This window comes from Thunnus albacares, chromosome 8, assembly GCF_914725855.1.
Source record: "Thunnus albacares chromosome 8, fThuAlb1.1, whole genome shotgun sequence".
Classification (NCBI taxonomy): Eukaryota; Metazoa; Chordata; class Actinopteri; order Scombriformes; family Scombridae; genus Thunnus; species Thunnus albacares.
In genome coordinates, this window is record NC_058113.1 from 25,882,140 (window position 1) to 25,905,158 (window position 23,019).

Sequence of the window (23,019 nt, forward strand, 5' to 3'; positions counted from 1 at the left end):
TGAGAGAAAGTGGGATGTGTGGTTTCCTTTGCAGAGCTGAGGAGAAAAAGTGTCTCGATTTGGGCTGTTTAGAGCTGCATGCTGGTATTTCTGCATGCCAAGTGCAACAAAGGGCGAAAAAAAACCTGATCAACATGAAGCAGAGAGGATCAGAGGGCCGTTGTTGAGGGAGCTGGTCTGGATCAAAAGCACCGCACATGCAGGAAAGTAAGTACCTGGTGGTAGAAAGTTTTAGCCTGGCCTGGCATGTTTTTAACCATTTTTTTAATGGAAGGATGGGTTTTTTTTTATAGAAAACTAACCAAGAGGAATTAACCTGTGGAGGAATACACTGGGAATGTGCAATAGACTAATTATCTCTGAGGAACCAACATTGTAGAGGGAAGCCCAGGAAAGGAAGCCCAACTGTATCAAGTCAGGACAGTGCGAACCTGGTTGGAGCAGCCAGCAGCTGGAGAGAAAGGACACCAGCATTTGAGCTTCCAGAAGCTAGAGTGGAGGTGCTTTCCCCATAACCCAAGGCCCGTCTCGGCGGGTGGATTTTTTTTTTTTTTTTTCCAGTAATACGGAACATGACTGGACAAAAATGCACCTTTGGCCTGTTCCTTTAATTAACCCACCTCTCTGTGACTAGAGCCAGTCCAATCCCGCCTGCAGTGTCCGTGGGCCCTTCAGCTCAAGCCTGAACTTAAGCCTATATTCTCTGACAGTGATTGTGTCCCCAGAGGAAAATAAACAGACCAGCCTCCAGAGTTGGTGTGGTTACTTACCTGGTCATCCTTAGGACTTTTTTTTTAAACTGTATACCAGCAATCTTTTTAATACTTACATGAAAAAGATATTATGGGATAAGATTTCAAACTTACCTAGAAATGTATCATAGAGCATAAAAAATTGGCCCCCTCTTAAATAGTTGAAAGAAGTACCACCCTTTAAAATAGATACCAACTGATAACTGTCATGGTCAAAATGCATTCTTTCATCTACAAATACAAATCACCCATTAATTTATTTTTACTCAAGATAGTATTTTTAAAGTCCTTAACTGCTCATTTTGCTTTTATGGACAAATAGGGACTAACATATATATAGTATTGGTAGTTTTAAAAGGTAATTTAAGACTCTTTAAACCATAACAAGTGTTGTTATTAAATCATGGGAGCAATTTGGATCTCTTCTCCATCATAAAAAGGCTAACCAGCTTTACAGCAGCTTACAGCGCAAACATTATACAAACAGGAATGACTGCGCTCATTTTGAATATAGCGCCACTTTGAGCCTCTGCAGCAAAAATACATGGTACGAAAATCCAACATTTAATTCTGGGAGTCTGTATTGATTAAAAACCTGATCATATCTGTAATCACCTACTTGAGGTCTTTCTGGGGTGTGCAGGGTGGGTCATAATGTTTTATTACATACTTAAAGAAACTTTTTTGTTGAACAGATATTGGAGGTGGACACTGTGTATTGGGGAGGATGCATCATTGGTCTGGATATGTACTATAGGGCACTGGTTCCCAACCTGGGGGTCCCGGCTTCCACTAGGAGGTGTAAGAATTGTTTTTGTTGTTGGATTCATTCATCATTTCTGTGAGGAAAACAAAAAAAAATGTAAGGGTTGTTTTAAAAGTTCATAACAAGTACCTTAAAAACCTGTGTGCAGGTGTACGGAGGAGAACTGGTGTTGTTTTAAAAGCAAAGCGTGCTCACAGTAAATACTGATTTCATTTAGGAAAAAGGTTGGGAACCACTGCTGTAGAGGACAAAGTGCTTCTGACTCATGTTTCACTTTGTGTTAAGATACAAAACAATAAAAAACATGATCACAAGATGACAAAAAATTCAGCTAAAACAATTTTTTTTTATAAAAAGTGACAGCATTTCTTTTGAATAATCAGTTTATTAATGAATTTAAGGCCACTCTGGACTGTGCAGAAGAACTAACAAAGTCACATTGCCCTTGGTTGCTTCAGTACTACCCTGTGATCACTGCTTTCTGTGGTTGTTGAGCTTATCCACATCAGAACGGAGTCAAGTCAAATCAAACTCTAAATAGCTTTAAACAAAAACAAACAACAACAACAAAAAAAACATGAAACATAAGGTCAAGTATTACACAGTAAATGATGGAGACTGTGCATTGTGACTTTGGGAATTTAAGCTTCCCTTGTATATTGTGGTCAAAATGCCCAACTCATATCCTCTAAATTTTACACAACAGTGAGGAGAGCTCTGCACAACAGATGGAAACTTCCATTTAAAGTCACAATAAGACAGTTTCCAGTTCACAACATAGACACTTCAGCATGCTTGATATTTTCTAAGAGGGCACTGATATGTATCATCTCCACATGGTGCTCAGTACATTCCCATACCCTTACTAACAGGTTCTTTACCATGCATATTTAGTCTTGATATAAAGATACGATTGTATTAGTGAAGTGTTTAAATACTAGTCTTGGATGTGCTGCTAAGGCCATAGGAGTTGGATATTAATTCACATCAAAATGATATTGCAGTATGTAGTCATCTATTCATGAAAATCACAGGCAACCACTCTCAGAGCTTATCTTGTCCACTTCAACAGACCGATACCACAATGATACGAAGATAAAAATAAGTTTCATTACAACATTTGTCAACACATCTACACTGACCCAAAAAAACAAACAAACAAAAAAAAACCCCTAATAGTCATCATGAACTATCCTTGTCCCTCCACTGAAAAACCTGTACAGGATTTAATCATCTGTTGGCTTTGTGAATTTTAGGGGAATCCGAATACATGATGGTTTCGAGACCATTTTAAACACAGAATGGAAAGAGGCTACAAATGTTGATAGAGAGAAATGATAGGCCTGTCCTTTCAGACAGAATCATACAGCTTTCCAGGAATCGTTCACAATTTGTGGAGTGCACAGTGTACAACCACCCACACACACACATTTCCTGTTTATCATCACAGCTTTCCATATAGTCATCTTTGGTTTCAGCTCATTTACCTACAAGTACAGCCACACTCATTGGGTAAAGGGATTTTATTTTATATCGTGTAAACAATCAAATCTGTCAACAGAGTGAAGAGGAGGGTGGACTGTCGACATGCAGTAAAAGGGCACTACTAGTGGAGAGGACATTGCAGATCGTTCCATGTGATAACTTGTTAAAGAACAAGAGTCACAGACGGCGATTAGAACGTGTGAGGGGGTTTTTTGTATTTGAAATAGACATGAAAAGAATATAATGAGAAAAGATAGAGAATCACGGCATGTTTCCTTGTATCAAACTTACAACCTGCAAATATTGCTGAAGAGATCTTTATTTTCCTTTACATTTCTCAGACACGCTGTCATTTATCACATCTCCACCTGACCACAATGCCTTTAGACGTTACTTTGTGGGTTTTCAAATAACATAGATATAGGAAAAAATTTTTTCAAATCACAAAATAGCATTTAATCCTTCAAGGATCAAAGTGAAGTACCAACATGATAACCACCACAACTGGTGCCACTGTATTTCCTTGGAACAGCGATTACAAAGATTAGTGTTATGCTTTGGGCTCAAGCTGAACTAACTTGTTTGTGTAGATAGATAAATTTGGCTACTTGGTTGCTTGAGCTTGAAACATCGACTAATCTACACTCACGGACCTGCACTGATCTGAGCCTGATGCAGAAGTGATATTTTTTGAGCACTTTCTGTATTTCAGCTCAAAAGGACAGAAGAGGGGACATACAATACAAAAAAAAAAAAAAAAAAAATAGCACATTATAAATATTTACTGCATGTAAAGTGTTGAGGGTGCAAGCCAGCATTCGAGTGACACATTTAGATATTGAGCTATATATGTATACTGTACATAATCCACATATATATATAAAAGTATATATATATATATGCAAGACAGACTCCATTATGATGTGAATTACAAGCTCGTCTCAAGGCAGAGAACTGATCACTGTCATCAAAACCTGCTCTATTCGATAAAGGCAAATAAACAAAAACACACAAAAAGAAAATGCAATCAAAGGTTGTAGATATTGGATGATGTGCTGAAATACAAGGAAATGATTTGAAAGGCTCTGTTGAATTACTGCTGAGATGAACGCTACACTGAAGAACTGTATTTCAGCATTTGTGTACAGAACTAAAATATTGTCACTGTATAGCCCACTGATATTTCCACAGATATAACTTGGAAAACATAAGAAAGCTTTAGTCTATCTTTTGATAAACTGTAGAACAGCATCTGTATGAGAACCCTTTCTAAATCCGGCCCTGGGTATTTGCAGATGGATAGGATATGTATGCTGTTATGTTTGAAGCAGTAATAATAATAATAATCAATAATAATACACAAATCTGTCAAGTTCCTTCATTCATTACTCGTTATAGCAGCTTCACACACTCAACTGGAAACAAAAATCGTCTCCTTGACTCATGTATTCATTGGCTTAGAGAAAAAAAAAAAAAAAAAGAGAGAGTCTGACTCTGTTGTGGCACAGTGTGACTGCTGGAAATTGCAGCTACTGCTCCATTAAAAACACAGTATTCTAAATTAAGTAAGGTACGAGTGAAAAGACAAAAATAAAGAACAAGATTCTAAGGCATCGCAAGGTTTAACCAGCGACCATGGCGCTGTAGATATATAAACTCACAGAGTCCAACTTTTACCCTTCACTCTTTGCTGTGGCTCCCTTGGAATAATAATCGTTGATGTCACAGGATCCAAGGTTGAGAGCCGTCATCTAGAGCAGGTTGAGAATTTCATGTCTATTGTTTTTTTATTTTCAGTAAATCAGGTGTTTTTAATCACCCAAATGACTGTCTCACTGTCACCGCAGGCAGAAGAGAATCTCTGGCTGAGTATGATGTTGATTCTCCGTAAAATAATTCTTCCACTAACACATGAAAAAGATTAAAATGAACAAAAAAAACCCCAGGCCACCAAGGAGAAAAAAACATCATCCTACAGCATGCACTGATAGGATTATCCCACCGAAGTAATGGCAGAGTGAAACACGATTAGGGATGTCTTAGGGTCGACTATTTCTCTGAGTGGCCCTCTTTGAGTTTGGTTGAGCCTTTCGCTGGTGCTCCGGCTGCAGGTTTTCCTGCAGCTTTGGCAGGAGGAGGTGGTGTTTTGGGGGTAGGATGTAGACCGGCCTCAGTGCCGATGTTGACAGTGATGTTGGTGTAGAGGGGCAGGTATTTCCGTGAGATTATCTCATAATCAGCTGTGTTCATTCCATCCAGCTTCCAGGTCTGACGCGTCTTGGCAAGCATGTTGAACCTTGAGACGGGAAACAAAACGAGAACTTTTTCAACGTTTACCTTTTACCCGTTGGTATACTGATACTCTAAGCTTAAGTGGCTTCTTCTGCATTGATAGCAACTGCAGAATAAGCTTACAAGTCTTACAACACCCAACATCATAACTGACATTAAAATGTGTAGTAAATAGAGAGAAATATTTATACCAGGCTGTGTCAACTCATGTCAAATACCTCTACAGTGAAGGAAAAAAGGGGAAATGAAAAGTGAAGCACATAGTGTGGACACAGCTAACGAGTAAATTCTGTCTGGGTGCTGGCTCATTTTGACCACTATCTTAAATATTTCCCCCTTGGTAAGCCACACTCTAAAAAACACAGTAAATACTACAACTTCTATTTATTTACAGCTCTGCTGCACATTTTCCACATTAACCAAATGCACCGACTTGTTTACTGTACCTCTTTGGGTTCACATCATTTCCTTTGTCCAGCTTGTGTTTAATCATCTTGTAACGGCCCACTTTTAGTGATGGGCGAGTGATATACATCCCCGCCAGAGACACCCTGAGAAGACAGATAACACAGTCGGAATGTGGTTATTGTTCGATAGATGTTTAAAAGCACGATGTGTCGTTTTCTGCCACTAGGGGTCTCTCAATCAAAACAATAACAAAAGACGAAGTTTGGTGAGGTTGTGAAGTAGTGTGGGATCATGGGAGTTGTTGTCTTCATTATTAAACATTTGAACATTGTTGGAAACATTTGGGATAATGCAAGTACACAACTAAATAAAATATATAGCATAGGTCTAGTCATTTTTAGACATTTTAATGCGAATAGTTACATATTGGGCCTCAAAATCTTTACTTTGTGATCAACTGAGGGATGCTTTTGGTCAGTGTTAAATATCAGCGTCAAATCAGAGATCTACAAGAAGTATAACTTTTACACCAGGACTTCAGAGTTCAGTCATCATTCAGGCAGAGATTGATTACTGGAAACATTCATGTGTGATGGGGTATGGATGCAGTTTGTCCACAGATGAACCTTGACAGGAAAGCACATCGATTTTACACATAAAATTCAATTTTCAGTAGTACTACTGCATATGCGGAAAAAAAAGTGGTATAAAGTCTTTTGTGGCTCCAGAGGGAGAATCAAAAGAATTTATACAAAGTCTGATAAACTGCCTCAATAGCTACAATGCCAGATGAGGATAAGGACTACAAGTGTGAAGATGAAAAAAAAGATCTGAGGGTGTGTAGTTAGAAAGAAGTAAGGTTACTAGAGCTCCTCATCTCTACTTGAGGCTTGCAGCTCAAGGCTACATTAGCATCTGCTTGCACAACACGCACAAATCTCTGATAGAACTGTTTGCAGTCAGGTTGCAATGTGGGTAATGTAGGCACCAGGATTTGACAAGGCAGAAGAATGTGAGTCTCTCGTTCTTTTTTTTTTTTTTTACTGCCCATCACGAGTCTAGCAATGTTACACAAGTGCCTGATTTAATCAGCGGATAACTCTTTTAAGAGCAACTGGCCAAAATTATTCTCACCTGACTCCAATATCATCGTCCTCTCCACCCCAGCCCCAGTAGTTGTTGGGAAAGCCATTCATCTTAAGGTAGTGCAGTGGTGTCAAAGCTGACACTCCTCCGAAGTACATCTTGTACGGAAGCCTTGAGAGGATTGTAAAAGGAGGTATTACAAAAACTGTGGGACATAGGATGTGTAATGTTTCTGTCTGTGAAGAGTAAAATTCTTTAATGGACGTACTTGTAGCCAAACTTGTCCATGGCGATGGCTGCATGTTTGGGGTTGGAGTCGCAAACGTATGTGTTGCGATCGTCCTCCGGAATGAGGTCCACATCATGGAAAAAGAGACAGTCCCAGTCTTCCTCCTTCATGGCCTCCCGGAAACCCACATTCATCAGCTTGGCCCTGTTAAAAGTGTAGTTTCCAGCCTGCAGAGTAAACAGACACTGTGTAAAAAAAAATGACAACCTAAATCCATGTCTTTTAACTGCATTTAATCAAGTGAGAACTTTACTCATAAAAGGGGTCAGCATATATAATATGATAGGGGAAAAATATTACAATAATCTACAGGTTATTGTGGTGGTATTGTGGTTATTCCTGCAGGTTATGGTTATTCAGTCAACAAAAATCCAATGATATGATTACAACAACCTACAGTAAATGATAAATACAGATGTACTGTTCATCCCTACCACAATGTTACTGTTGCATCATATTTTTCAAACCTTATTCATATGTTAATTTTTCTGTTTCATCCTAAAATAAAATGCGGCACATCATCTGATTCATTGTGAATCAACCTACTAGATTTATTTCGAGGTACCCACAAAGCAGAGACAAGACAAATTATACAAATAAGATCCCACAATATGACTCTGCGATGACAAATCCAGCTCGAGAAGTGATAATAAAGTGCAGAGGAGTAAACATCAATGAACTGTTACAAGCAGCTAAGGAGATTAAACCCTCTAAACCACTTTGGCATTCTCAGCCTCTGACATGCTTGTTCAGTAACAGCACACTAGAGGGCAGTCTTCATCTAGCCTGAACTGTAGTGAATGCTACACTAAAGGGGTTCATTGCTATTGTAAGTTCACAAAATAATAATAATATATAACCAAAACTAAACAGCGCAAATGTAAAATCCCTCATTCGCCCTTTGAATCTTCCTTTAGTGTACAGTATATGATTTGTTTGTGTGTGTCTTTCACCTGATGAATGACATAAATCCCATAGTTGAGCTGTTGCCGCTGCAGAAAAGGGTGTATGTAGTAGAGTAGGAACTTAAGGTGATGTTCTCTGTGTCTGTGGGGAATGATGATGGCTGTCCGATGCCTAGCCTCACAGTCGGGTGGCCTGTAGCGTCCTCCGCGCACCACGAGTGGATTTTTCCTCTGAACCTCTGCTAGAGTGAGCCCTGATGGAAAGCTGACATGGATCGGCCCACCTGTGAAGAGAAATTGGTGTGCTGTCATTACCAGTGAGACGGAAAAAAAAGGATGAGTTTAATGGAGTGAAGGCAAATAATGTGGTTAGAGTATGACAATCCATGATTTGAATGTGATGTCACCATTTAAAACACTCAAACACGCTGGACTGAGAAAAATCTTGATACCAGCACAGAGTCGGATGTCTTTCAAATGTATCAATAGCAGTTCTGGCATGTGTTCTTTGTTTAAATTTAAGTAGCATAGACAAGTATATTTGAGTATGCAAATGAGTAAAGTGCTTCCTGCTCGTCTCTGTGGAAATAACCACAAAATATAATTTATTACAGATTTTTTATGCTTAGATTTTGCTCAGATGCTTAAATCTACAGTTCTAACTTTGAGATCTGAGCGTCTATGATGTGTGGTGCAGTGCACACAGTCACAGTATACTGTCAAAATATATCAGTTTACAAAACAGATTTTTTTTTTCTCCACAGCACAGCAGCTGATGATGTGAAAACAGGCTACATGTGAACACATAGTCTCTATCTAACTCACTTAGTATGATGACTATGATGAGTATTGTGAACACAGGCCAAGCAACCTTGTAATGACAGAAAAATTCAAACATACGTTGCCCAAAATTTGACTCTAACATTCTAACCTGACCTGTTTGGACTGTTGCGGTACAAGAATACCAGTCATTCTCCCCTCGTAATACCTCAATGACCTTTTTCCATTATGTTTTCTTGAAAAGTAGCCCATGGCCTCTGGCTCAGTTATCAGCGTGTAGTTTTAAATTACTGGCAATGATGTGGGAACAAAGAGGCAGAGGGCAGAGCCCGGAAAGCAGTAAACTAAGCCTGCTTTGAGAGTGCATTATAGTTAGGATATACTGAATAAACATTAAGCAGGACCAGGATGTCTAGGTAATGTGTAACAAGTGTGTGGCAAGGAACAGACAAATAGAGGATATGTAACAATGTGTATATACATTGTGTCCTGTGTGAGGAGAAGCTGGTTCCTGATGTATTTTTTCTTGTAAATTAGCATTTGAAAAATGTATTTTAAATGACAACCTTGGTCCTTATTTCATTGCTGTTACTAAATCAGAAATAGTGGTGGATAAAACTCTCCTAGCAGCAATCACATTCTCATAAAATCCCAGTAGCGTCAAAGCTTCAGTACTGCTGGACACTCAAGTGAGTCATTCACTAACAGTCACTTACTGTGTTAAAAAAAAAAAAAAAAGACAATGTAATCCATGCCTGTGACTCAACACAACAGCTGTTGCACAATTTCTAGAGAAGGCACTTAAGTTACATATCTCCACCTTAAACAAGAAAAACCTTTACAATCAACAATCAGCTGTTCAATTGCGACACGATGTTGGCTGAAAGAAAGATACTTAATTTACAAGGAAACACTGAGCTATCAGTAAATCAGACAATAAAGTGAAGGGACAAGATCAAGGAGCAACAACAAGGTGCAATAAGGAAGGTGTGCTTGTTCATAAATCAGTGCTGTCTTCAGAGATTAAGTACAGAAGAGGTACTAGAGATGAACATAGAAAGCAGTGAGACAGCTCACCTATCAAAGGGGACGTCTTAGGGCAGAAGGGCATGGCGTCTCCATGGTTATGAGCTTTGGGTAAGTGGGAGAGGTTGGCATATACATCCCCTCCGGTGATGCCGGCTGTTGTATGGTTCCGATTTGACAAACCAGTGGTGTCAGGCTTACGGAAGATGCGGATGAAGTAGGTGACCCTCTTCTGGTAGCCCTCTCGTGACAGCAGCGCCATGACCACCAGCTGGATGCCCAGGAACATGAAAAGGTAGCGCCATTTGGACTGGAAACTGACCATGGCGAAGGCTCTGCGTTGTCAAAGCAACGAAGGTCTTGAGGAGGTTGTGCAAAAAGTCACGCTGGTCTTGGGCGACCTGACTTTTAAGTGATTTAATGCTGGGGCTGTGGAAGCTCTCCACAAGCAGAAACAAAAGTCAGGAAGGTGATGATTGTCAACTGTGTGTTTGTTGGAGGCTTGTGTCGTGTCAAATATGCTATGTGCCCTCTCTAAAATATGGCATTCATAACAGTCACTGAATGCGATTCATGTATGGAGAGTTATATACAACAATCTATGGCAATATGAAGTTTGAATATGGAGGAAGTAAAAAAATAGTCAAAAGTAACACAAAAAGGCACTTTTGGTAGGTTATCAATCAAAGAGACCACCAAGGAGAGGGCAAATAGAAAAATATTCAAAACCAAGAAAAAAAAAAAAAGTCTTGTTTACTTTTTTCTATTTCACTGCATTCCTTGGTGCAGGTAAGTATGTGGCAAATATCTCCAAAGTTGACTGTTGGTCCAATTTTTGATTAGCGTGGGGTGGTAATGCCAGTCCCACATCATGTTGTTTCACCCCCCAATGAATTCCATTTGTTTCCCTGCGAAGCTCATTCTCCTCCGGTCAAATAAATGGCAACGTCAGTGTCCCTCACTCTCCCTCTCTCTTTCTCTCTTTGTGAGCTTTATGCTGCCTTCTGTTCTCCCTCGTGTACTCTCCTGAGAGAGGCCTCTGCAACAACAACAGCCGCCATGACAAAAGGGAGCATATGCAGCCGTATAGGCCCTATACTTTACAGAGGATTACACAGCTTTCATTAACTCACTGCCTGACTGGCTGGCGAAACAGGGGGTGTGTACCATGACCAGCGTGGGAGGAGTGGTCAGAGGGTTGGATGTGTGTGTGTGTGTGTGTGTGACTGTATATTTGTTAGGGGGTGTGGGGGGTGGGGGGTTTCAGCGGAAAGTCAGGCTGAGAGAAAAAGAAATGGGGGAGGAGGAAAAGGAGGAGGAGGGAGAGCTTTGATGCCCACAGCTATTGTCCCATAATGATGAAATCCACAGTTATGAGACACCTAAAGCGGCTTCCTGGGCTGACAGCCACTGGTCTAACTGGATGGACAGGAACCGGACCAATCGCTCCAGCGCGGCTCTGAAAGAGAACACATAGAAGAGGAGGAGGGACAGTTATATTGACTGACACCCGTTGGCCCAAACTGTTGACATCAGCGATTTTGTGCTTACAGCAGAATGTTTTTTTCCCATACAAACAATGACTAATTGTGTGCAATACAGGCCCAACAAATGGATTGTGTTTGTTTACACGGAGACCCAACAGCACAGTTGGATAGCCTCGACTACTCAGACACAGCGTGAGCTCCAGTGCAGATGCCTCCCCATAGAGAGGCCTGCTGCCCAAAGTGGATGGCAGACGGGATGCCGTGTACTGCCGTGTGGATCAAACTTCCTAATACTAGAGCCAACAAACTCAATGGCCCTGTTTTTGCATTTGCATTGCAATGGCCCTGTTTTGCATTAGGTCGCTGAAATATTGTGTTTTCTGACCTTGTATAACTCCTAACCCTGCTCTGGTGCTGTCTGCTGCTGTAGCCAACACATTCTTAGTCACAAATCAATTAGTGCTTGTTAAAGTAGCCAGCCTCAGACCACTAATCCTAATCCCACTGAATGCTATGAGCCTGGTGGAGAGACAGAGAAAAAAAACTAGAGAGCAGCTGGCAACCTCACGCCTAGAGAGAAAAGCCTAAAAGAATACCATTACTGATTTTACAATTGTTTTCATCATCAATTAATCTGTCCATTATTTTCTTGGTTTATCGATTAATTGTTTGGTCCATAAAATGTCACAAAGCAGTAAAAAATGCCGATCATTATTTCCTAAAGCCCAAGGTGACGTCCTCAAATGTCTTCTTTTGTCCCAGCCAACAATCCACAATCCAAAGACACTCAGTTTAGTGTCGTTAGAGACTAAAGAAACCAGAAAATATTCACATTTGAGAAGCTGGAATCAGAGAATTTGGAAATTTTCTTCTTAAAAAAATGGCTCGATTATCAAAATAGATGCCAATTAATTTAAGAGTTCGCAACTAATCAATTAATCAACTAAACCTTGCTGCTCTGTTTTATAGTACATTATACCATATTATGTTAAAATTTAGTTTTTAAGGAGGCAGCTCTTCAATGCACTTCAGTGTTTTATATTTCATACCCAAACTTTTTGTTCAAGTCTGTACTGCAACGTCTCACACTGCACTTAAGACTTAAAAACTGATGTCATAGAAGCCTATGCCATGTCTGTACCGAAAGACGACTTTTTTCCCCCCGAACAGTTTTTGTTATTTTGCCTGGCTGTGCTTTTAAAAAATATTTCAAGAAATGACAGAGATCAATTGTTGCCTGTAACGCAGGCATTTCCCCGCCTGTTAAGTTCACGCCTGCTGAATCATCAGCATGATATTGACATCTTCTTCCCAAGTTTCCTCAGTGAAGATGGCGAGTAAGAATTTAAATGTTATCATAACAGACAGAAAATAAGTTAAATCTACAACCCAGGTGGCAAGAAAAGAAAAATATCCTTTAACTGTGTAAACTACAACTGAAACATACAGCCTACTTGATCCACTATACAGATATATTGATGACATCGGACAAACTCGTGCTTGCTGAACTGTACTGTTCATGTATTTCTTTTTGGTACACAGACAGCTGACTGACAGGATTTTCCATTCAAGGACAATAAAGGTTTTTCCCTAAGGGGAACATGTGGATCAAAAGGAGAGGAAATGCTATGCAGAGGATTTTCATCTTCAAGAGGAAATGTGAGCAGATGGCAGATTGACCCATCTCACTTTGCCTGGCCCCTTTAATAACGCCATAGATTATGGATATGGTTTATAAAGATCACGCCATTAAGACTCTGGTTAATCCCACAGGAGGGGAATCCAGCTCCGTCACTCAGAGATGTGGAGCACAAAAACAAGCGACTGGGAAAATTGCAAAGACTTACTAACTGGTTCATGCCTTTTCTCGCTCACTAGCTGATTATAAATGATTAAACATCTCAGGTTTTCAAGGACAAAACATAGCTGATAAGATCCAATGTGTTGGGCAAGTTTGAGCTGCTACATGACTAAGTATCATGCATTAGGCAATCCCCCAGGGAATGAACTGAAACTTTCTAAGATACACCCTTCCTATTCACCCATTTACCAGTAACACATTCATTTGTAACAGGATATATGAATCTCTTTACAAGGGGTGCAATGTCTACGTTTCACTAGTGCTTGAGGACCATATTCTTCTTGAGCTGGTTTATAACAGTGAGAGAATCTGGCAGCAGGCACCTCCTTCAACAAAGCTTAGGCACTGACTTAACACGCATACAAGACTGAGACCCAGCGACTTGATTTAGACAAATCTGTCTGTGCTAGCTAAAAGGCTGAGGATGAGGAGCAAACCAAAGAAAGAAAAGGACAAAGCAAACTAAGAGGAGCTCGAGGGGGAGAGGGAGAGCAGCCAACAGTCTGGTTACACTATGTGCTTTTGACTTCATTATCTCTCCTGCACGGATATCCTTCCTTTCTACATTTAGAATTTTAAAAAGGCAGGTTTGGCATGATATTACATACTGCTGCACACCAATGCAAGTCTGTTCTGGTCTTCTTACCAGCACCTCCTCTCTTCTCTCCCTCTCTTTTTTTTTGCTGCTATACTATGCAATGTGTGCTTTAAACAATAATGGCACATAACATCCAACAAATGGGACATTTTCTTTCTGCCCATGGGGCATTAATATTACATGCATATGTATGTCCACATGCATGCTTGCATACACATGAATGAATGCAAGAGGAGCCAAGAAGGCTGACACGGGGGTCGGAATGAAGAGCAGACTAGAAAATAAAAGGGGAAGGGGGGGGGGTGGGTGTAGGAGTATGGGAGTTATATATTTAGATCATCATCTAGGGACTAAGGCTTACGGTCAGCACTGTTGTTCTGATCTCAAAGGGACAGCATAGCACACACGCACAGCCCACTGACAGCCATAAACCAGCAGCCAGTGGGGGTCTCCACAGAGGCTGTTTACCTAACCAGACATTTATACAGAGTCTCTAATGGCCCTGGTCACTTTTCTACTCTGTTCTCTCCAACTGTCAGATAGTCATCCCCTGCACTAAACTTCACAGCAGCATTTATGCACAAATCAGTTTCAGCAGCAAGAGCCTCTTTTTTTTTTTTTTTTTTTTAACCTTTTGTGGGTTTTTTTAAAATTGGTAGTATCTGATCCAGAAATTCCAGGCCCAGCTGGTTTGCATCAAATAAGCAGAGCACAGAATAGAGATGTGGTACATCCCTGTTTCAGTACACAATGCTATGTGTACTAGTGTGTGGCTCTAGGCTTGGAACATCTCAGTCTATAAGCAGTGTGAGCTTTCTGGGGTGTCACCATATATACTTCAGTTCGCACTTTAAAAACTGCAACAGGTTTTAGATTTCTGCCTATGAATACACTTCTCCCCAAAGGATAGAGACTACTATTGTCTGCTGGTCTGCTACATGTCACTGCAACAAAGGAAAATGGAAGCTATTGTATAAGCATCGGGTATTTACTTCTTAGGCAGTTCTGTGAAGCAAAAAGAGGGCTAAATTATTACGTAGATACTGACGAGAAAAATATATGCTGAGCACAACTGTTGAGCATTTCCACAAAAGGGAGATGAAAAGAGAGCTGATGGAAAAGCTTGCCACAAAACCTTGACTAACTTGCACTGCCTGGTTAAAGACCTTCACCTCATAACACCGCTGAAGCACGTAGCAAGGCTCCGCATTAGAGGATAAGCCTTTCACATCTGCCTGAGTGTGTCATCACTTCTATATGTTCAAGCCTACCGAGGATGAGCGAGCGCTCTTCAGTCTTAAATGTTTGACCCTCATGTTAAATCTACTAAAACCTACTGCAGTTAATGGGGTGAAAGTTCATGAAATTCCACTTTCTTTTGCGCAAGGATTCACTTTAAGCTCTCACTCAGGGATACAGCTTGACTTGAGCATGCTGTAAGGCAATTTCGACAAGGATGTCTGCCTTGTTATCCACTGAAATCATGTATTTAAACACGTACAATAGGTCAAGGTATTTGCCCTATTTATCTAGCAATGAAATAAAAAAGGAGCTGGCATTAAAGATGACAATAATAGATGTCAGTAAGAGAGATTATAGAAATTTATTGTCCTCCAGCTCTCTGTCAGCGATAGGAAGACTACATGGCAGAGAAACAAATGTCCTTCCAAAATCAACGTGCAGGTCTGCAGAACATTTATTGGCATGCTATTGTTAAAGTCTGTGGATGTCTCAGATACATTTCTACAGCACCCACATGCTGTATGATTACACTTGCGTATATATCCGGTTGCCTTTACTGTATATTCCAGTCAGACAACTGCAACTGATTTTATTCATGTGCATCTGCCACCAGAGGAGAACTAATCAGTAAAATGAGGTTAGATGGAATGGAAATGTGTACTCTAATGAGTGGAGAGGAGAAAAAAACAAAAAAAAAACCGGGGTGGAACAGAACTGTGGCCTGTTAACTGGATTGAATTGCCATTTTCCAAATAAAAAAAGGAGATGTGGGAGGCAATTCAATGGTTTTTAATGCTTTAATGCCTTTTAAAAGACCTTTTTAAAAGACCTTGACAGAGAAAATTTAATATCCTTTCCAGAGCAAAACAAACGCACATTAGGGCTGAGGTTCATGTTTGAAATCAATTTCACAATATTAGTAGGGATATTTTTCTGGATAATTTTGTATGTCCATATAACAATCATATGTAAAAATCACATAGAGTAATCAAATTAATGGCAAATGCAATGAATTGTGTCCCACTGTTATGCTTTATATTGGATAAAACTATTTGTGTTAAAGCATTTTAATTTAAGATTTAACTTTTAACTACAATTTGCTTGGAATTGTTCATTTTGACAACACTGTAAAACAATAAGGCTGTTGTGGTTGCAACTACAGAGTCAGTTGCAGTTAATTCCCCCCTGATTAAGACACACGTGACAGCATATCTACCTTTCATTCTCTTTATGTCTATTCAACTTGTAAACTCCAGTTAAGCGGTCACCAAATTACAAATCCGCTCCTCACCTTCATGTTGTGTTGGGGGCTCCACACAACAAACATTATTATCAAGTTTCTAGCAACTATCAGAAATAACAGAGGGCTTTGTGTCTCCTCTGAATCCCCCTGGCCAACTGTCTTTATCTGAGCATCATCCATACTGTTTTGTGTACTTCTTTAATCCTGTTACCTTGGTGAGAGCAGGCAGCCTGTGGAGAACCAATCGAAAAATTACCAGAGAGAAAAAAAAAAAAAAAAAAAAAAAAGCTGAACTGGAGTGAGTTGCGACCATATTCTAATTAGTGAATCCTGTGGGGAGATATTTCTCATGTAAGTAAGCATCAGCTCAAAATTTAAGACCTACCATAATTAAAAAATACGCCTTTTTAAGACATTTTATGACCTTAAATTCCAAAAATCTTATTTAAGACTTTTTTTAAGAATCTGCAGGCACCCTGTTTATTGGATGAAACAGCATGTGCAGCTGATTTTCACTGTTTACAAAGTGTATGCGTAAAACCATGTGTTATTTCTTGAGCTGGATCCACTTCAAGTCCTGCTTGGAGTCCATGGAGTAAATGGGAATGTGTGGTAGTACAGGATCTACTATTTAGTCTACAGAGGAGCAATTTGTCAGTATGCATGCACTGTTAAGGGTGAGACAGGTTAAGTGCTAACTAATGATTATTTTCATTATTCTCAATTAATCGATGAGTCTTTTGGTCGATAAAAATGTCAAAAAAATAGTGAAAAATGCTGTTTCCAAAAGCCAAAGCTGACATCTTCAATCAATTATAAAAAAAAATAGCTGGCTATTTATTATCTGTCAATCAATCAACTAATTGCTTGTAACAACAATTGATTAGTGGTAGTTTGCTTTCTATTGACCTCTAAACAACAGCTGAACAAGATAGTTGACATTATTCATCAGGTCGGCTGAAACACTTGTCAGGAGTTGTATTTTTTCTGGGCTATGGTTTATCATAGTTGTGTTGTACTGGACGGTATTATATTTATATTTTGTCCACTTCTCTTATACATAGAGGCAGAAACAAAATATTGTTGACTATTAGAAACAGATGTGTAAGCCTTACAGCTGGCCTCTGTTTTATGGAAAATCAAGTCGGAAAACGAGATCATCCAGACAAATAGTGAAGAAAGAGGAAGAGAGCAGGGACAACATGCAAAGGGGAGTAAAATGTGTTTTTGAAAAGTGAATATTCACCAAGTATGTAAAAATAAAAAGGGAAAATTTGTAGCTCTTGATGGGTTTGTTTCTTTGTTTTTAAGTAGCTCTCATGCCAAAACAGGTTGGAGCTACCTGATGTTAGATTAAGTCAAACAAAAATGTAAAAACTAATATACTTTAACAAAAATCTTGTATATAGGTTAAATTTGACTAAATTTACTACTAAATTAACTGTAGTATTTATTCATTAATCAAAAAGTCAGTGATCCTAAACAAAACCTTATTTCGGTATGACAATGCACCAGATCTTGAGGCGTCCTGGTGGCCTAATGGTTAAGAAGCATACCATGTAACCCCAACCTCCACAGTCTGACATGTTGCATGCCATACCCGTCTCTCCCCCCATCTTTCCTGTTCTTACACTGTCTGTCAATTAAAAGGCAAAAAGCACCAGCCCCCCCCCCCCAAAAAATTCACCAGATCCACACAGTTATCAATGAGCAATTTTACAAAACAAATTTGCAGGGAAAGGTTCCTGCTCACTAACTTCTCACTATTTACATCACTGATAAGACCCTTTCTGTGCCAGGCAGTATTGTGTGGGCTGTTGTTGGTTCATTGTGACCTCAGATGATTTGAACAAACTAACAGGTTCTTTCAGAAACATGCTTGGCATCCCATTGGCCTCAGGGCAGAGCTGTGGTACAAAGTCTGGCATCAAAGCAACAATATATTTCCCCTGGAGGTTTAGCCTTGGCCTCAGTGTGCTTTTTTACTGGCAAACATTCTGCTCGACAATCAGTATTATCTCTCCACAATAAAATTTGCTGCCGAGAAACTACTACCACATTAACAACGTGTAAATATCTAGAGCTACGACTAGCTATCGTTTTCATTATCGATTAACCTGCTGATTTGTTGAACTGTCAAAACATAGTGAAAAACTCCCACCACAACTTCCAAAAGCCCAAGTGACTTCAAATTGCTTGTTTTCTACTATATATGACAAAGAAAAGCAGCAAATCCTAATATTTATAAAAAAAAAAAAAGTCTAAGGATAGAAGGTGCTGTATGTTGTAAAGACTGACTGTTTATACATTGACTTGACTACAGTTACCGTAGGTCACAAGATAAAATCATTTCCTTACAACCTTGTCATGGTGAGTTTCGTTTCACACAGCAGTAAAAGTGGTTAATAATACAATTATGTTGTCGTTTCCTCATTCATTAGAAACAATGGTATCTCTCTAGATTACATGGTTAAAGTTTTTACATTGGGTTCGACATTTAAATGGACACGTCAGACAAGGGCGTTGGCTGTAAACCAGTACAGTGAGGACCTGTAAGTGTAAGCTAATAAACAGGAGTAGTTCAGCTGGTTTTGGGAATTGGCATTTAATACTACAAATAGGAGAGAAACTTATCTGGGTGACAGATGTGGCCAGCAGACTACAAACAGCTCTTACACAACGGCATCATTTTTCTTACATCGGACAGATACTCTTTATACAACCCACTAACAGCCCTTAAGACACAACAGACTCTAAAAACATTATTCAGATTCTGTATACGCAAGCAGGCCTTTGCTCTCAAGCACCAACCACGCAAGACCAGGCAATGAAATAATGTGCACACATGCCCTGAGAAAAGGGGTGTCTGCATAACAACACGTGCCAGCGTCCTTGTCATGGCAACCCATCCTGAGCCCTGGCCATTCATTGCGGGTGCAGCTGGTACATGTCTCTAAGGCTGTTCCCTCGAGTCCGACTCCGCTGGGACAGACTGCTGAAGAGAGGGAGGGGGGAAAAAAAACACATCATCATCCTCCTTCCTCCCACTTTTTCATCTCATCTTTCTTGCCTTTGGTTTGCACATGCAGTTTCCATAGTGCGGTGCGCACCTCCCGCTATAACCAACCCATCGGGGACCTTCACTTATCCAGTGGGTTGCAAACTTAGCGATGACAACCATGGAGATGAGGAAACCCCCAGGTGGCCAGAAAATCCACAACAAAACTGGAGCAACAAGTTCCAGAAGAAACGAGAGTAAACACCACGAGCAACAACTTGTAACATTTAGCCTATTCAAACTAAATAATCCTGCAAAAACCTGAGACTGACCAGACCCAAGGTGACTCTGCCAACAGTTGCTCCATGAGAATATCTAATGCAGAAAGATAATGCAGAACAAACCCCCCATGTCAAAATCATATCTGATGGTCTGACACATAAAGCCCTGATTGAGGAACAAAACCCATGTTTAATGGAACTGCATTTCAAGCTTGAAATCATATTGACAAAATCATGTATCATGTTATTTTTAACTCTGTGCCTAGAATGTGACAATACACCGGATCTTTCTATAAAGGATGTCATACAGCTTTTAGTTTGATCTCCAGTAAGCTGGCGTGGGTGCTGTGGTCTGTCAGGGTAAAAAAGATTAGTCATGCAGATATGATGTTCAAGCAGGTACATGAGGAGCCTGCATTATTCTGTGGACAGAAAACTGATCAATTCCAGTTCTCATAACTTATTGTTCCATTTATCTAGTAAAAAAAAAACATCAATCATTACCTGATGATAGCACACAAACGCTAAGAAATGTTCTTATTGTTTTATATCATTGGTATATTGAATAGTCTTATTTTTGCTGCTGTTAATATAAATTTCACCATTTTAAAGCATCAGTTTAGGTTCTAGTACCATGTCATTGTCGTTTGACATTACTGTTGTTGTTTTACACTATATAACTTATGGTTCAGAAAAACCTAAACTGGTGCTGAAGACTTTATCTGTTACAGCAAAGTGTAAACTGATAATATAACCATGTAATGATTTAAAAAAAAAAACTTGATATCACCCTGACACAGGAAGATAGTATTGCAACAACTATCCTTATCTTTATTTCAACAACTTGCAAAAGCTGCCTATGTTTATGCAAGGAGGGGAACCATTTACTTTGGCAAGTAACAGTGACAGGAAACGCGTAGACGCCATTGGTAGAGACTGTCCATTGATAAACAAAGATGGTAGTTAATGTACAGTTTTAAAATGGGCAGAAAGATTTGACTTTATAACTATGCTCATGGTACTTAGGCTGATAAGGATAACTAGTTATTATGTACAATTGTTATTTTTTTTCCTCAATAAATATATTTTTAAAGATGTTTACTGGTAAAAATTAATTTATATCATGGAAGCAGAGTACAATTTACATTCATACCTTGTTAGAGTCCTATTTTTAAATACAGACGTAAACCAATGAGTTGCTTGAAAGATTGCGTGTGTGTGGTGTTCAAGTTTCTGACACATAAAGTCTCGCTGATAAAGTTACACGTAAGGAGAGGAGGGCTGGGTTTGCAGACTGCATCATCCTGACCATACTGTGACCCTGAGACAACCCAACAAAGATATCATCCCAGCTGTCAACAGATAAAGCTACTGGTACATCTTTCTTGTGGAAAATGAAAGGATGGTCCCTCAATCTGTCCCCCTGCTCTGGTCCTCTCATAACGTACTTTTAAGTATGGACTCAATCAATCTGACAGGTCGAGGGGGGGAGGGGGCTGCCACGCACAGCCTTTTGTTCTGCTGAGAAGGATATACATGAGAATATTGGTGAAAGAATATAGCCTATGCAACCAGTTTCGACTCCAAGTTCAGCGATTGTAGCTAGAAAGTGGCATGAAATGGCGCAATCGTTGAATAACCGGAGTATTTTCAACACTCCGTGAACATGGAGCCAGCTTTGGCTAATTCAAGCCTCTGATGTATAACGTTAGTTAACGTTTACCTAACTATCTCTTATTAAACCGAGTTGCTTGCCAATTCTTATTGTCGAGGAAGTCTTCCCAAACATTTTGTTCCTGTCGTCGTTGTGATTTTAGCAGCGGCACAGAAGAAGTTGAGAGGCAGGCAAACTTTCATGTGCTTTGTTAACTAGCGTTAACTAAGTTAAGCAAGGTAAACTGAGCTCCCGTTAACACTAACTAAATTAGCTTAGATAGTGTCGGTTGTGTAGCAAGTAAACTTCAGAGCTGTCTTATATAGAACAGTGTTAAATTAAAACTATATTCCCTTGATCTTTTTATGGTGTAAGCAGATCAACATTCAAACAGTGTTTTACATCGAGGTGGGTTTTATTTAAAAGTGGACTCACGTTAACTGTTAACTAACGCTAATCAACTGTTGTGTAGTTATCTGACGTAAACATGTTAACCCAAGGCGAGAGATAATCAACCACACTTTTAAACCCATAATCCTGTAAACACAACAGAGAACTCAACCTCCAAGTACAACTGATCCTCTCCAGCTGTGCCGAGAAAGACAAGCCGAGCCGAGCTGAGCTGAGCTGAGTTGAGCCGAGCTGAGCTAACCGCTGCGGGTTAACTGCCGCCTGACGTTAGTTAGCTGGCTAGCAAGCTAGCAGACACACACCAGCACGCACGGTGCTACTGTTTCACTATCGGTCGACAACAATATAGCGTTATTTGACAGTTTCATTCTTACCTAGAGACGCTGTTTTTATCCCTCGGCTGGTTATTTAGGTGTTAACCGTCGATATCCCCTACAACACCCTCCCTCCTCCGTATTTCCGATATGTTTTGAAGTTGATGCTGCGTGGACGCGGTGTGGTGCGGGAGTCACAGATCGACTGAGCAGCTCCGTTCGGTGTCGCACAGTACTTCTCCTCCCCCTTCACTGAAACCCCAAATGACACGGTGTGGCGATATGTATACAGGGCACTAGTTCCTCATTTATGAGAAATTGGTAGTAGTGAAGATGCAGTGCTTTCAGTTGCCATTTCAGGAGTACAGCTATGACAGTATAGTACAATGTAATCAGTAGCAAAATCACCGCATTTAAAGGGACTTAAGTGCACAATGTTCTAGGCTTATCTACTACTTTTTATTAAACGATTTACGTGTACAATGTTTTACAAAGGTTAAAAACAAAGCAAACACTCTTTAAATAACAAAACCAGTCATAAAAATGAGGAAATTAACAGTGAAAGGAAGTCATAGATGAGGTTAAAATGAGCTGTATGAGTCGATTCGAGTTTGGCTTTAAAAGTGGCGAAAATGAGGACTTGTTAGCTCTTCAAGCCTGCCCGAAGACCCAAGACTTAAAGGATAGGTTCAGGATTTTTCATATCTGTCTTAGAACAACAGTCAGGTGGCCAAATGAACATTGAAAGAGGTTTTCCTCCTGATCATACTAGCTATGAAGAGATCCCCTTCAAATGCGCTTTTAATGTAAATGATGGGGGCCAAAATCCACACAGCGTGTGTCCACACAGTCACGGAAGCTTTTATAAGGCTTTAGCAGTCTGAGTTAGTCATATCAATCTTTTTAGCATCAAATTCCCTCTTTGTGTTTCCCTGTTGAGCTGCAGTGGAAGTATAGTAACAAAAAGAGGAACTTTAGCACTTAAAAGACTGGAAAGTTGAAAGATATCTACTTGATTTGACTCACTGGGGATGGCTGAAGCTTCATATTAGCTTCAGATAAACTTTTAAATACATTTTGCACATAAGGAGGCTTATTGCTCCAATCCCTCACGTTGTAAGTGCATTATGAAGGGATCCTC

The 23,019-nt window shown here is 39.8% G+C and overlaps 1 protein-coding gene across 1 annotated transcript; it reads right to left on the reverse strand.

The window, feature by feature from the left end:
- Positions 1-1,883: 1,883 nt before the first annotated feature.
- si:dkey-199f5.8 (beta-1,4-galactosyltransferase 3) lies at positions 1,884-22,075 on the reverse strand. The gene is made up of 7 exons (XM_044358222.1): positions 21,939-22,075; positions 9,841-11,248; positions 8,032-8,267; positions 7,058-7,245; positions 6,838-6,960; positions 5,742-5,846; positions 1,884-5,299 (listed from the first exon to the last, which is right to left on the reverse strand). The coding sequence occupies exons 2-7, from the start codon at positions 10,112-10,114 to the stop codon at positions 5,053-5,055; spliced, it is 1,173 nt and encodes a 390-aa protein (XP_044214157.1). The 5' UTR covers positions 10,115-11,248; positions 21,939-22,075; the 3' UTR covers positions 1,884-5,052.
- Between the last annotated feature and the right edge of the window lie 944 nt (positions 22,076-23,019).